This window comes from Lates calcarifer, linkage group LG17 (assembly GCF_001640805.2).
Source record: "Lates calcarifer isolate ASB-BC8 linkage group LG17, TLL_Latcal_v3, whole genome shotgun sequence".
NCBI lineage: Eukaryota > Metazoa > Chordata > Actinopteri > Centropomidae > Lates > Lates calcarifer.
The window spans coordinates 24039971-24051346 of NC_066849.1; the positions used below are offsets into that span (position 1 = coordinate 24039971).

Here is an 11376-nt window from a genome sequence, read left to right on the forward strand (position 1 = left end):
GCTGCATAATTTCCACTTTAAAACTCACAGACTAATGACATTTCACACATGCCCTTACTAGGATCTGTGTCAGGTTCCTGTACATACACTTCCTCTTTTGTTTCTAACTGTTACTATACTATTACTAAATATATGAATATTTATGAATACTCCGAGTGGCCAAAAATATATGGACATCACACCTATATGTGAGTGTTGAATATATGATTCCAAAAATCATAGGCACTAATATGTTTCTAGACTGCTTTTACTATTCTGGGAAGGCTTTTTACAAGACTTGGAACCTGGCTGCAAGGATCTGCTCTCATTCAACCGCGAAGCTTAGGTCACTGCAAAGGTGTTGGGTGGGGTTGAAAGCTCTGTGCAGGCCAGTCAAGTTCTTCTACAGCAAAACATTCTTTATGGACGCAGCTTTGTGCAATAGGACATGTTCATGCAGAAGAGGATCTTTTACCAAACTGTTACCACAGTGTTGGAAGCCCAAGCCCAAACCTCCAGACCAGAACGTATGCTGACAAGGGTCTCCACTTGGCCACACAGTGAATTACAGCTGAAAAACAACTCACCTCAAACTGATTTTTTGTTTGTTTTAGAGTTTTAAAATGCAATGCAACTTTTTCGTGGCTTGACCCAAATCAGTACTTGCAAGCGTGCCAAACATAGTAACTGCCATTTAATGTAATAACTCTGTCCTCAAACTTTAATAAAACGTTCATCTAAATGGGTTGAATAATAATACTCTGGAACAAGACTGTAATTTTACGGGCTGCACCTTTAGCAAGTTTTAATCATAACATTATGTGTTGGAACACATCTTGAGCTGGGGCGTGTTTTGTTGTTTTTTTTTTTTTTAAACCTGTGTGTGTGTGAGAGAGAGAGAGAGAGAGAGAGAGAAAGAGAGAGAGAAAGAGAGAGTGTGTGTGTCTACAACCCATGAACGCAGCATGAGCGTCTAAGTGGGTCACGTGAGATGCTCCGCTAAGAATGCAGTGACGTGGTAGAGTTCCGTCAGTGTAGCGGTGTCTGACAGCCAGCTTGCCCGGGCCAGCAGCTGCCTTACTCGGCTGATAAATCCGACGGGGGTCCGTCCAAGGCGGAGCGGAGGAGAGATCCAGGAGAAGAAAAACAAAAGGGAGCAGACTGATAAACCGAAGCGGGCAGGTGAAAGCAGACGAGTTACTGTTATTGTTTTTCCTGCAGGACTCGGGAACATGTTTTGGCAGTGATTGGACTCAGAGGTGCGAGAGGATATATGTATAAATATATATATATATATATTATTTTGTTTTCCTCCATCGCTCTCACTGCGCTTTTACTGTACAACAGCCTGCCGAGCATCGTGAAAGACCAACCGCACTCCCGCTGCTCTGCTGCCGATGTCCCTTCTTCCTTCCAGCAGATCGGGCTCCGGATAAACGTGTGTGGATGCTGTGGTGTTTTCTCTTACATTTATATTAAATAACACCCCTGGAAACGGACATAAACTTGAACAAGATCAGGAAACAACAGTGAAACAGCGAGGGGAAGCAAAAATATTTATTAAGTAGTGAGGTAGAGGGGAGCCGTGGTGTATAACGGACACAAGGAGCAGGAGAGGGAGGAGAGGAGGAGTCGCAGCAGGAGGAGAACCAAAAACCTGCAGGTTTGTTGAGCCTGTGGGGATGAGGACGAGGGACGTAACATATCCAAGGTGTCAGTGTGATTAGGACAGGGAGCGGGAAAAGAGAGGCACTAAAAGCCCAGGTTGTACCTAAGCGAAGGAGGCGGTGATGGCGGGTAAAGGAACCGGGGTCCACACACTCCGTCAGCCGACCGCAGCCCTGTCAGCAGCCGCAGCAGCAGCAGCATGATGAGGAGGAGGTACGCAGCACTGCACGTCTCATCAGTCCCCTACATCCTCATTATTCATTTAGCCTTCCCCGCCTTCCTCTCCCCTCCATTACATCCAGACATCCACCTTTCCCAGCTTTCTTGACTTGTATCCATCCATCCATCCATCCATCCATCAATATCTCCATTTATGCCCTTCCCCTATGTCCCAACATCCTGTATCTCCTCTCCATCAGGCACTTTTTGGACCCCCAGTGGCTCCCAAAAATGATGCAGAGTGCCCCTCAGGCAGGTGTTCAAGGCAGGTGTATCGCTGCAAAATTAAGAATACTTTGATTTTTTACTATTTTTTCACTCCGTAAGGATGAATGTTGATGCCAGCTTTCATTCCTCCTTGCCCAGAGCAGAGTCATTTTTTTCTCCTATCAGAGCTTCCTGAAGGTACAATCTCTGTTATCAAATGGGGGTCAGCAGTCCATTCTGTATCCATTTACACAGAATCAAGTTTAGGAATCCCCTCCTTGGACCTGCCAAGAAGGCAAAGCCAGGGAGTTTCCATTGATTCAGTTCAATTAACAGGGCTTTTTATCCACTTCATCCCGTCCAGCTGCCTGAACTATTTGGCACTGAAACCTGTGCATGGTTTGGAATATCTGCTAACTGCTGAGATGGACATTAAAAAAAAAAAAAAAGGCAGCTAAGCTCACCATCTGGGTGTTCACGCTGCCCACTAGACTATGAAACTTTAATAGGGTCTAATTTTCAAACCACCTCATAATTTATTGCTGTGGCATCTGAGCCGACATCACTGAAAAGATTCGAAGCGAGGAGAATACAGCCGGTCTTTATTAATGAAGTAAAACAGAAATACTGCGAGAACTAAATTCAGTGGTAAAAGTTGGCAGCAGCACAATGAGAAGGAGTGGATATCACTCTCGTTGAGTGGAAGAAAATCACTGTCATATAATATTTACAACACATACAGTGGCTCGGAGCTGCCAAAGCTTTATTTCCCTGAGGTCTCTTGTATTTTTGAGCCGAGTTTTAAAAGGCTGCTCGATCCTTTCTTGCAGCCTTTTTTAAAGGACTAATGAATCTAAATGTTGCACTGCATGTCTACATTATATGGCTTTGACTTATGCATTATGTGGTAAAGTCCACACCAGTGCAGGTGAATGGGATTACATTTTGTTTTTGTACATGTACGGCTGAAGCTGTTACACAGGTATTGATTATTCTAGTTTTTTTTTTCTTCTTGAATAACTCATAAATTGTTTTGGTCTAAAAATATGAGAAAACATTGGAAAAATACCCATTACAGTTTCCTAAAACCCAAGATGACATCTTTAAATTGCTTTTTTGTCCAACAGTCCAAATCCAAAAGAGATTCAGTTAACTGTCACATTAGACAAAGAAAAGAATGAAACACTCTTAATGTAGAATCTGCACCTGTGAAATGTTTAACATTTTTGCTTGAAAATTGCTAATGACTCAATGATTATCAAAGTTGCTGATTAACCATCGGTTGATCAGCTGATTGATTAGTGGACTTCAATATTTCAGCTCTAAAAAATAACTTGCATAATGTCTTTGAAAAGAAAAAGATCCTGTTATTCTTTGTTATTACACAGGTGTCACTGGGAACAGTTTTCAGTGGGATTACGTTCTGTCAAAATAAAACTCCTCCCTGCACTGTATTAAGGCGGAGGCAGAACTTCCCAGAGATTAGTTACCTCAAAACCAGGGCAAATAAAACCAACCTGTCTGCACAGCTAGATACCACCAGAGAGGTTTTTGTAATTTGGGTGAACTGACCCTTTAAGGATCAGAAATGGTCATGTTCTGTGGTGGGGGGCTCAAGTGGCCTGGCCCAGATCTGACCAGCCTCTAGTGATGAAGGGTTTAAAAAAAAAAAAACATCTGGTCATCCAGTGTCACTCATCTGCTCTGAAACACTTAGCAAGAAAGCAACCCTCCCTCTCCCAGCGGTCCTATCCTAGTTGAGTCATATACACCAAACATTTTCAAAGGGTGACTTCACTCAGATACGCCTTCTCCGTTTTTATCAGGACTGTTTCTCGGAAAGAAAGTGAAAACATATATAGAGGAACAGGAACAGTGTTTTGTGGAAAGACAGATCTGTTGAAATTTCCAAATGTCATATTTTTAATACACAAATCGCACTCATTTCCATTTGTATTTGTATTTGGGTTCTGGCATAAATCTCAGAGTCAGATCTTTCAAAACCTCAGTAGATAAACCTGAAGCTATCTGCATCACTGGTTATAGTATGAGAGGAGAGGAGAAAGCAGGTATCAAAATTTTACCTAACTTCTCTCATACTGGTATTTTCCTACCAGAGGTACTTTTGCAGTTGCAAGGGGGTATGTGGAAAGACAGTGGAGCAGTGTGACTAATTTGGGGGAAAGAAAGAAATGCATGAGCAGTTAAAATTTCTATCTAAAAGTAAGGGATAAATAGTTGAAGGTAGTTAAAAGAACAACAAACAATTAAAATAGCAAAATTAATGATGAAATAACTCAATAATGGGTTGAAATAAAAGTAATGGCTAAATAGTTTTTTGTAAGTTAGCTAAAAGCAATGGATGGCTGAAAGCTTAAAGTAATGGGACAAAGTAAAGGGACAATGAAACCACGATGCAAATGTCTACAATCTCGTGTCACAGAAGACAGAACTGAGGCCTGAACTGAACGGTAGATTTGGAGAATCAATGTGCCCCAAGTTAAAAGTTATGGTTAAATAGTTGAAACCTCTTTGCCAACAGCAGTGGCACTAAACCAACCATCGTCAGTTCAGTTGTATGACAAAATACTGAATCAATATATACACTTTTATATAATCAAAAATGTTAAATAACACTTCAGACAAAAACATTTAGAACATGGCAGTTGGATAAAGAGGTATTTGAGTTCATGATGACTGTGGGTTACATAGAAAAAAAAAACGTCTGGGACCTAGTGCATTATATAATACTACATTTACATTTGCTCAAGAATATGAAAAGCCCATTCCTCACTTTAGTTAAGAATTGGGACTGCCATCTGGTCTAATAACTCACATTGACTCAGACCAAGGGAGATTTAAAGTTAGGAGTGACAGCACCACCCCTCACCTCGATTTCGCTTGCTTTCTTGGCAGTCTTTGTGAACTTTTCACTGCAATCAGATGGTAAATAACAGTCGGAAAATGACAGGTTGTTGAGGAGTAGTGCAGCTGAGCAGTGTTGAGGAAAGTGACCAGGACGAGGAGGGATTGAGATTGAGACCACGGCAGCACTGAGGGGAGAGGTGTGGACTCACCAACAGTCTCCTCTTTCAAGTGTCTCTGAACCAAGTCCAGGACTGAATTCCCTGGATGATTCTTTTGAAGATCAGCTCAGAACAAAAGCAGATATGAAATTCCTATAAGTCTTTGCAGCACTGGCCAAACCACAATGGCAGTGAAACTAGTTCAGATGTTTCTTGCCAACATAAGCAATACAGTAAGAAAGTAAAGGAAGGAGAGGTCTGAAAGAGAGGCTGAGTGATTGAAGATAAACCTGTTTATTAAGACAAATACAGTGAAGACCAAGAGCCAGGACAGTGTCTCAGATTAAACAGAAACGAAACAGCAGGCATTGTCCTTAGTACTGGCCCTAATCATTGGGTGTAACAACATTGTTCTCATTAGAGGACAATAAATCATCAGACAGACAAACTTCATAACCAGTTTGAAGTCAGTGAAGCCTAATTTGAATGCAATACTTGTTAGAGACTTAAGGCTAAACAGGAAGAGCCTAGTTTACTTTTCTTTTTTATTTTTTTTATTTGGATGTCGAATAGACATTTTTGTAACCTTGTTGCATCAAAACTGAAAACCTTGGCGAGTAGAGGGAGAAGTGTTAAATACAAAATGAATCTATAGCACATGCTGCATCATTTTGTGAAATCATGAACATGATAGGCATTTCTTATCATTTTCAAAAAAATTTAGATGAAGCAGTTAATTATTTAATTAAGCAATTAACAAGCTCTCATTTGTCATATGTCTCATATATCTGGCATATGTAGTGGTTGAATGAGAACTGTTACTTCAAGGCCGTGTTATTTAACAAAACTAGAACCTCAGTCAGCCACATAATCAGTCAGGCCTGTTTCAATAAAGCAGAATTTAACCTCTAACTTCAGCAAACAGCCTCCCTAAACGGCTCACCAATGGAAGCTGTATTTTTCCTAAGGAAAATGTGTCACTATCACAAAGTGCACTGTTTTACTGAATGAAGGTCATATCCTCATCGACATCAGCAAAGCTTGTTGTGCATGCATTACACACTTTGTGGAGGCATAAGCGGGCTAGACTGTTTATGTAGGCGTGGAAACAAAGAAAACTACCTGTGGAGAATGATGTGCGTACCTCGCTGTAAAAAGCTTTTCCTCTATGTTAGCTTTTTTCCTCTGTTTGAAGCTGATGTGGTGACAGAGACAATGTTTTAATGTATGCCTAGTATGTCACCACTGTGTCACTCCCCCAGCCTTCGTTCTGATTATTGACCGCTGCAGAATCGCTGGGGCTTTAATTAGTGCTAGTGTAACTAATTGGCTTGCATAGAAGTGACATTGATGGGAGGCAAGAAATGAATTAATGAGGAGAGGCATTGGCAGATTAAATGGAACTGCTAAAAAGTAAAAATGGATGCCTGATCTCTCAGCGGCATTGACATTTACATTGAAAGAAAAACAAAAACAAAACAAGAAAAAAAAGTCATACACTGGTAGTCAACATGTGAGTGTGTGGGTGGGTGGATGTGGCCATGTGTGGGCGTCTGTTCAGTGTGTGTATCTCTGCACATGTGTATTTATGTGTACATGTACCCCTCTGTGTGTGCACACTTCATCAGAGCTCATGTAACTAGATGTTCATTTAGTTGACAGCAGAAATCTCTCAAACACTGGATATGCTTTGATGTAAAGTATGTTAACCTTTAAAACAAAGCCAGCCCTGGCCCCTCTCATTCTCCCGTAATTGCTTGCGCTGGGTAAGCTCACTCGCCTGAAAAGGTTATCGTGTTCCTTGCCAATTGTCATGACGAATGAGCAAACATAGCAGGAAATGAAAATTAGAAGTTTAGAAAAGCTGGCATGTAATGTTTTCATAAAATAATGCTCTGTTGTTCAGTATCTTCAAATTATTAAAGAGCAAGCAAACAAATAAACAAAAAGGCAATGTAGGCAGTCGGTAAATTAATACACTCAGGGAGGAAGGATGGATTCAAGACTAGCACTGCTGCTACATTAATATTCACTAGAGTCTAGCACAACCTGCAAGTTTCTGCTGGCATATTCTGTTTTCTCTGGTGATGTGTGTGTGCATGCATGCATGCTTATGTGTGTTAGCATGCACAGCAATGATGATGAATGCATCTAAGTGTGGATACAATTTTGTGCTTAGTGCACATGCATCTTTCCTGTGAGTCTATACACACAAGTGATTATATGTGCAGTATGTTTATTCTGTGTATCATTAAGTCTGTTCTGCATTACATATTGTGCCATTGTGTGTTTGTGTGAACACAGAAAATGATTATGTGTGCAATATTTGGTGTGTATATGATTATGTGCAGTGCACAGTAAATTTTGTGCTTGTGTAAACTGATTGTTTGCCTTGGTGTGTTAGAGAATCAATGTGCGCATATGTGATCGCCTCTGTGCCTCCCTTGGTGCACAGCTCCCTTGGGACAACAGATGCAAACCCACACGTTACATTTTGTCTGTGTTGTTGCATGTTTGTGTGTATGTTTCCTTGTACGTCCTTTATTTATACCGGTTTGTGTTACAAGATCGAGCAGCTTGGGTGGTCTCAGCTAGACAGTAGGCAGCATTGATAAGCTGAAGGTGGAAGGTGAATGGCGGGTGAAGGCTGTTATCGTCAGGAGCTGGCTCAGGCTCAGGCACCACTGCCTGCTGGACCCTGAAAACTCATTTTGACAGATGCATCTCTTCCCGAGCTGTCGACGCGTGGTGGGGGGCTGATGACACTCGCTCGCCGAAGCGGCTCAGTGTAGCGTTAGCCGGCACCACATTGAGCAAACCTGCAATTTATACTTCTGCCCCAGGCATTAAGCTGAATAATGACATGCAAGAGGCAACCACCACCTCACCATGCCAGTGCTAGCTCCCAGTTTCACAAACTTTAGAGAGTAGAGACAAATTTGTGATGATATGTAGGGATTGTTCACATTTTGTTATTTTGTAAAGTAACAGGAAAATGTATTCACTGAGTCAGTTGCGTTTACTGTGAGGTTGAATCATTCTGAAAATGTGTTTTGTACTGTATCTCAGCAACTAGGCACACATCTTGATGTGCCTTTTTTTTCAACTGTACAGATGCACAGTATGCACAGTGATTTTTGCAGCAGCAACATTCCCTTCTGCCACTGATGTGCTTGCAACAGTATTCTCTAAATCTCCCATTTTCTTTCCTCAGGATGCTACATCCCCAGAGCATGCTGTGTTCTATGTCCCTGTCCAATCAAAGATGCTACAATGCTGTCATATTGATTCAGCTTCTCCCTTTCAAAATGTTAAGTCAGCTTACCAAAAGAGCCATTTACCATAGTGGGCACTGCATTCACAGAAAGCTCTAATTGGGGCTTTTGCATCTGGAAGAAATTAATTCAGAATTATTCCAAAGTGTTCCAAAACAAACCGTAAATAAAATGATTAAGAAACAAGCGTGGTTCTTCCCACAAGTAGAATGAAAAACACATCTGCAACACAGACAATTGACATATGGCTCAGTGCCAGTGAATAGGACTCTTTTTGGACCACTGCCAAGACTGTTTTCTCAGTTTCTTTTTTCTCTTTTCAGATTACAGAGAGCAAACACAGAGGAGGTGACCCTTATCATATCCTGAAGGAGACAAGACATAGAGCATGACCCTGTGTTTGTCTACAGTGCCAAAGAAGAGCCAGGGAGAAGTCTCTATGGCCAGGGAATCATCACCATCCTAGCTCCACCAGGAGCCCTTTTAAACGTGCCCCAAGCTGCACTGGTGGACTCAAACGTTCCAAACTCCACCAGGAGCCTCACTCCAACCCATCTGCCAGCTCAGATAACCCTCTGATTGTTGGCAACCACATGTTTGAGGTGACTGTTTTTGACTGCCGGCGCCGCCCATTCTTGAGCAGCAGCAGCCTCCTGCGACCCCGATCTGCACCATGCAGTGGAGACGGCGGCACTGCTGTCCCATCAAGATGACCTGGACCGTCAAGCGTTCGCTCTTTCGGACCCATGTGGCAGGCCTCCTCTCACTGGCTTTGCTCTTCACCCTCTTCTTATTTTTCAGTCACCAGGACTGGCTGCCGGGACGCAGTGGGCCCCGAGAAAACCCATTGACCTACACCATCAGGGGCTTCCGCAGCCCCAAGGGAGAAGCCAACCAGAGCAGCTCCCTGAGGAGCCTGTGGAGGGAGACCGGGTATGTAGCGCCAAAGCCCCTGCTCAACCTCAGCTCTCAGCAGGCGGAGGGGGCCGCAGGAGAGGCAGGAGGTGGGGGAGGCGGAGGAGGTGCCAGGATGGGTGTAATGGGGCTTGAGGACTCCATGAGCACTAACAACAGTTTACAGAAGGAGATGGGTGTGGGAGGGAGGCTCAGTGCTCAACCCTACCGTTACATCCTGAACGAGCCCTTCAAGTGCAGGGACACCACGCCTTTCCTCATACTCCTCATTGCTGCAGAACCAGGCCAGACTGATGCCCGCAACGCCATCCGCCAGACTTGGGGGAATGAGAGCGTAGCAATGGGCCTGGGGTTTGTCCGTCTTTTTCTGCTCGGCACTGGAAAGAGCTCCGACACCTTCCTTCAGAGCAGCATAGAGGAAGAGAGCCGTGTTTATCATGACATTATCCAGCAGGACTATCAGGATACTTACTACAACCTGACCATCAAAACCCTGATGGGCATGAACTGGGTGGCCACATATTGCCCACATGCCTCCTACGTGATGAAGACAGACAGTGACATGTTTGTCAATACTGAGTATCTCATCCAAAAGCTGCTGAAGCCCGAGCTGCCTCCCAAGCAGAGGTACTTCACCGGCTATCTGATGAGGGGCTATGCACCAAATCGAAACAAGGACAGCAAGTGGTACATGCCGCCGGAATTGTACCCCAGTGAGCGCTACCCAATATTCTGCTCGGGCACGGGGTACGTGTTCTCAGGGGACATGGCCGAGCTGATCTACCAGGCCTCTCTCAGCATACGCAGGCTGCACTTGGAAGACGTTTACGTGGGGATTTGCTTGGCGAAGCTGCGCATCGACCCAGCACCCCCTCCCAACGAGTTCCTCTTTAACCATTGGCGGGTGTCTTACTCCAGTTGTAAGTACAGCCACCTAATCACGTCCCATCAGTTCCACCCTAATGAACTCATCAAGTACTGGAACCACTTGCAGAGCAACAAGCACAATGCCTGTATCAACATGGCCAAGGAAAAGAACGGCAGGTACAGACACCGAAAGTTTCACGGAGAAAGGCCTCCATGATGCATCCTGTGACTACCACCCACTTAAAAAAAAGGGAGATAGGCGCAGAGGGCATGTTGAACTCAGCACTACACACTATATGGGGAAAAGCACATTTTTTTTGGTATTGTGTACAGTCGATGATCCAAACTATTTTTTTAATTTGAGAAAAAATGTTAAGTATTGTAAACCTGGTGAGCTATTTCTAAAGGGAAGAGTGGAGATCATGCCTGTGTGATGTGGAGCGTGCATAAAAAGTACAGCTAAATATTAGTGTTTATGATGATTCAGGTGCCAACAGAGAGGTTATTCATGCTACAGTTAATGTGAGGGTTCTCCTCTAAAGGGTAGTACAGTATGTCACACTCTACGAAGCTTAAAAGACAAAAATTAAGACACAATTGTGTTTACACAGACAAAGGGAAATGTATGTGTATTATGTTGAAAGTTACACTACCTAAATATGAATGAAAGTATCTTTAACGTTGACCAGTTATGCTGCCCTGTTTCTCAGTGTTTACTTTACATATTTATCAAAGAACACAACTCTAAAGAGAAGGTTTATCTGTCATATACTGTATTTTATTTAAAAAAATCACTCAGATTCATGTCAGAGATGACTGAGATTGTATTTTTTAAAGCTTTACATTGAGTATGACTGCACTTGACCAAATGTGCAATGAATCAATTAATTAAATGTACTGAATTCATTTTGTTTGTAGTTGTGTATTTTCTCTGGGATCCTTCATGACACAAGAAGTAGTTTTCATTTTAAATGTATATACATGCCATTGGCAAATTAAGGGACGGGAGATAATTCAGTATGACTATTTATCGACTTTCAGTGGATTCACATTGTAATTTTGTAATCCTGTTTATTTTACATTATACTGTCAAAATTAATGATTCTGAGCCTATTTTAATTATAAACAACAACAACAACAACAACAAAAAAAAAAGATGTGTGAAGAAGTTTGGCTCCTGCCAGTTGCAGGGGCTAAACTATTAGCTTTGTTTAAAATGA

General features: G+C 42.6%; 1 protein-coding gene across 2 annotated transcripts; it reads left to right on the forward strand.

The window, feature by feature from the left end:
• The first annotated feature begins 936 nt into the window (after positions 1 to 936).
• Positions 937 to 11062, forward strand: b3galt2 (UDP-Gal:betaGlcNAc beta 1,3-galactosyltransferase, polypeptide 2). Of its 2 annotated transcripts, none has more exons than XM_018670921.2 (2): positions 937 to 1860; positions 8698 to 11062. In XM_018670921.2, the coding sequence occupies exon 2, from the start codon at positions 9048 to 9050 to the stop codon at positions 10371 to 10373; it is 1326 nt and encodes a 441-aa protein (XP_018526437.1). In that variant the 5' UTR covers positions 937 to 1860; positions 8698 to 9047; the 3' UTR covers positions 10374 to 11062. The 2 variants fall into 2 exon arrangements, with proteins under 2 accessions (XP_018526437.1, XP_018526438.1); XM_018670922.2 differs by having other exon boundaries at positions 937 to 1161.
• Positions 11063 to 11376: the final 314 nt, after the last annotated feature.